General features: G+C 42.2%; 1 protein-coding gene across 1 annotated transcript; it reads left to right on the top strand.

Annotated features, from left to right (window-relative positions):
• Positions 1-4,208: 4,208 nt before the first annotated feature.
• LOC120067520 lies at positions 4,209-4,589 on the top strand. Its single transcript, XM_039019070.1, has one exon. It carries the CDS (start codon positions 4,209-4,211, stop codon positions 4,587-4,589), a length of 381 nt encoding a protein of 126 aa, XP_038874998.1.

Here is a 4,589-nt window from a genome sequence, read left to right as displayed (position 1 = left end):
CTGAAGCTAAAGAAATATTAGATCGCATTGCTAAACATAACATGAAGTGGGTAGATGACACATACGATGGAAGATATGACAGACGAAGAAGATCTCAGGACATTAACTCTGTTGATGCCAACACAATAGCCACGCTCTCCGCTCAAGTGGCTACCATGACCAACCTTCTATAGAACTTAACACTAGGTAACGCACCAAACCAACAGAAGGTGAATCAAATGGAGGCGTTAGGGCAACCCGGGGTAACCTGTGTGGGATGCGGAGATTTTCACTCATATGCTGAGTGTCCTCAGAACCCTCAGTCAGTATGTTTCGTCAAGAATAACCCATTTTCTAATACTTATAACCCTGGATGGAGAAACCATCCGAATTTTTCTTGGACAGGAGGAAATCAGTAAGAGCACCACCCAGGCGCGAGCCATCAGCAAAGAAATGGACCGCCACCTGTCTTTCAATAAATGCATCAACAGCATCAACAACCCTTCAATAGAGGCGGCCATGCATCGAGTTCTGGAAATCCGCTGGAAAACCTATTGAAGGAGTATATAGCCCAGAACGACACAATGCTGAAGAACTAGGCGTCATCAATCAGAAACCTGAAACTCTAGGTGGGGCAAATTACAAGCGAGTTGAAAAGCAGGCAGCCAGGTGTTCTACCCAGCAATACAGAGACACCTGGGAATAATAATGGGAAAGAGCAATGTCACGCAGTAACGTTGCGGAGTGGAAGAACTCTTGCAAAAAGAAAGATGAATCCAAGAAATAATAGTCCTTCGAAAGAACGCATTACATGTACAATGGATTAGGAAGAGAGAACACCAGAAAATACAAGCCATTTGGAAACCGACACGTCTAACATGGGAAAGTCGGAAGTGCTTCTAAACACACCATTCCCCAGGCATCTGATGAAGAAGAATGATGAACATCAGTTTAAGCGCTTTCTCGAGCTCCTAAAGCAGCAACACATCAACATTCCATTAATAGAAGCTTTGGAGCAGATGCCAACATACATGAACTTTTTGAAAGACATTTTGATGAAAAAGAGAAAAGTCAGTGAGAAAGAAGTAATAGCACTTACGCAAAAATGCAACGCATTAGTAAGCAACAAGTTACCATAGAAGCAGAAGAACCCAAGGAGCTTCACAGTTCCTTGTTCAATTGGAGGATTAGATGTGGGTCATGCGTTGTGTGACCCAAGAGCAAGCATCAATCTCATGCCCCTTTCAGTTTTTAAGAAATTGAGGATTGGCGAGGCACAAGCTACTTCTGTCACCCATCAACTTGCTGACAGGACAATTAAGTACCTGAAAGGGAAGATTGAAGATGCTTTGGTAAAGGTTGACAATCTCATATTCCCAGCAGACTTTGTTATTCTGGATTATGAAGCAGATAGGGAGGTTCCAATCATCCTTGGACGCCCTTTCTTGGCTACTGGGAAAGTTCTGATTGACATGCATAAAAGTGAGTTAACCATGCGCGTGGATAATGAAGAAGTGAAATTTAATGTGCTCAACGCATTAAAATTCCCAGACACTGATGATTTTCCACTAAACAATATTGAATTGACTGAAGAAGAGACTCGAGTATGTGAAGTTCTCGCGCTGGAGGGAACCCTGAAGGAATTCGAGCCGCCAAGTCTGAGTGAACGGCAGATAAAGCCAACACGTCCTTCACTCGAACAACCACCTGAACTCGAATTAAAACAGTTACCCAGACATTTGAAATACACTTTTCTTGGAACTAATAATACATTGCCTGTTATCATTTCCACTAATCTCACAAAGCCTAATGAAGATTTACTCTTGCAGATGTTGAAGAAACATACACACGCAATAGGGTGGACGCTTGCAAATATTCGTGGCATAAGTCCATCCTATTGTATGCACAAAATTAGGCTGGAGGAAGGGAAGATAGGGTCAATCGAACCTCAACGAAGGCTTAACCCCATTATGAAAGAAGTGGTCAAAAAAGAGATTCTGAAATGGCTAAACGCGGGAGTTATTTATCCGATATTCGACAGCAGTTGGGTCAGTCCAGTTCAATGCGTTCCCAAAAAAGGGGCAACGACCATGATAGTAAACAACAACAATGAACTCATTCCTTCAAGAACTATCGCAGGCTGGCGAATTTGTATGGATTATTAGAAACTCAATGCAGCAACTAAAAAAGACCATTTAACTCTCCCTTTCATCGATCAGATGCTCGATAGACTTGCAGGTAAATAATTTTATTGTTTTCTTGATGGTTATTCTAGGTACAACCAGATTTTAATAAATCCGGAAGATCAAGAGAAAACCATGTTCACATGTCCCTTTGGCACTTTCGCATTCAGACGTATGCCCTTTGGGCAATGCAACGCACCAAGGACATTTCAACGTTGTATGATGGCCATTTTCTCTGATTTCCTGGAGAAGACCGTGGAAGTCTTCATGGACGACTTTTCAGTCTTTGGAAACTCATTCCAGTCATGCCTAGATAACTTAGAAGCTGTCCTCGCTCGGTGCGAGGAAACAAACTTAGTACTGAATTGGAAAAAATGTCACTTCATGGTGACAGAAGGAATTGTTTTGGAGTATAAAGTATCCAAGGCTGGCTTGGAAGTGGATGAAGCCAAGATTGATGTAATAGAAAAACTTCCACCACCAGGGAATGTCAAAACATTAAAAAGTTTTCTAGGACATGCCGGCTTCTATAGACGGTTCGTCAGAAGCTTTTCTCAGATTGCACGACCTCAGAGCGCATTATTAGAGGCGAACCGGCCCTATGTTTTTAACAAAGACTGCGCTGACGCGTTTGAAACCTTGAAGTATGCGTTAACAACAGCCCCAGTATTGATAGCACCAGACTGGACGCAGCATTTCATTCTTATGTGTGACACGAGTAATGTCACAAAAGGAACTATGTTGGGGCAAAAGAGGGGAAACTTGATACATCCCATCTCCTATGCATCCAAAACATTAAACGACTCTCAAGAACACTATACAACTACTAAGAAAGAGATGTTGCCTATAGTATTCGGTATTGAAAAATTTCGTTCTTACTTACTTGGTGCATCAGCCACTATATATACCGACCACTCAGCCATCAAGTTCCTGATGAGCAAAAAGGACGCAAAGTCGAGACTGATAAGATGGGTTCTACTACTACAGGAATTTGACATTGACATCCAAGATAGAAAGGGAACAGAAAATCAGGTGGCTGACCACCTGTCTAGGCTAGAAAATCAAGAAATGCAGGTCCAGGAAAACGACATCAAGGACGCATTCCCTGATGAGAGTCTATTTAGAACTGAAGGCAGGGAACCTTGGTATGCTGATATAGTTAATTACTTTACCACCAAGCAGTTCCCTGAAAACTTCAATTCCCAATAGAAGAAATGGCTAGTCCATGACAGTAAGTTTTATTTCTGGGACGAACCGTTTCTATAAAAACAAGGCCCAGACTCTATACTACGTCGATGCATCCTAGAAGAGGAGTCACAATGCATCCTAGTCGAGTGTCATAATTCTTATGGTGGGCACTTTGGTGGGCAAAGGACCACGGCGAAAGTCCTGCAATGTGGTTACTTTTGGCCCAACCTTTTTAAGGATGCACGAGAGTTTGTTCAAAATTGTGACCCCTGCCAATGCACAGGGAATATTTCTTCAAGGGACGCAATGCCCTTGAATAATATTCTTGAAGTGGATTTGTTTGATGTCTGGGGCATAGATTTTATGGGCCCGTTCCTTCTGTCTTGTGGTCAGCAATATATCCTGTTGGTTGTAGACTATGTATCTAAGTGGGTACAGGCAGTAGCCTATGCTAGAAATGACACGTCTACTGTATTTAAATTTCTTATCAGGAATATTTTCACACGCTATGGAACGCCGAGAGCTCTGATAAGCGATGAAGGTACGTACTTTATCAATCGCATCATTTCAAAATTACTTGCAAAATATAATGTCAGGCACAAGATTGCTACCGCTTACCACCCTCAGATAAACAGTCAGGCAGAAATTTCAAATCGAGAAGTCAAATCAATTTTGGAAAAAGTCGTTAGTACAACGCGGAAAGATTGTGCGCAGAGGCTGGATGAAGCACTCTGGGCCTACAGGATTGCATACAAAATGCCTATAGATATGTCTCCTTACTCACTTGTATTTGGTAAAACATGTCATCTTCCCATAGAGTTGGAGCATAAGGCATTTTAGGCAGTAAAGAAGTTGAACATGAATCCAGATGCGGTGGGCGTTCAACGCAAGCTTCAGCTCAACGAGCTCGAAGAATTGCGAATGAATGCATATGAAAACAACAAGATCTACAAGGAAAAGACAAAGCGTTGGCACAACCAATGCATCAGCAAGAAAGTACTTGTTGTTGGTCAGAAAGTTTTATTGTTCAACTCACGCTTGCGTTTGTTTCCAGGGAAATTGAAATCTAGATGGTCCGGGCCCTTCATAATTAAAACGATATTTCCTTACGGTACTGTGGAATTAATGCGAGAAGATGGCACTGATGCATTCAAAGTAAACGGCCAAAGGGTTAAGCCGTACTTTGATGACGAAGTGGAATGCCAAAAGTCGTCTCTTGCGCTACGTGAGACAAGTTGA

The sequence above is a fragment of the Benincasa hispida genome, chromosome 12 (assembly GCF_009727055.1).
Source record: "Benincasa hispida cultivar B227 chromosome 12, ASM972705v1, whole genome shotgun sequence".
Taxonomy (NCBI): Eukaryota; Viridiplantae; Streptophyta; class Magnoliopsida; order Cucurbitales; family Cucurbitaceae; genus Benincasa; species Benincasa hispida.
The sequence above is the reverse complement of the archived record's forward strand: the minus strand, read 5'-3'. Positions and strand labels throughout refer to the sequence as shown.

Bases quoted from the DNA above. Each gene is read 5' to 3' on its own strand.
- LOC120067520 (XM_039019070.1), top strand. From the start codon at position 4,209: ATGAATCCAGATGCGGTGGGCGTTCAACGCAAGCTTCAGCTCAACGAG.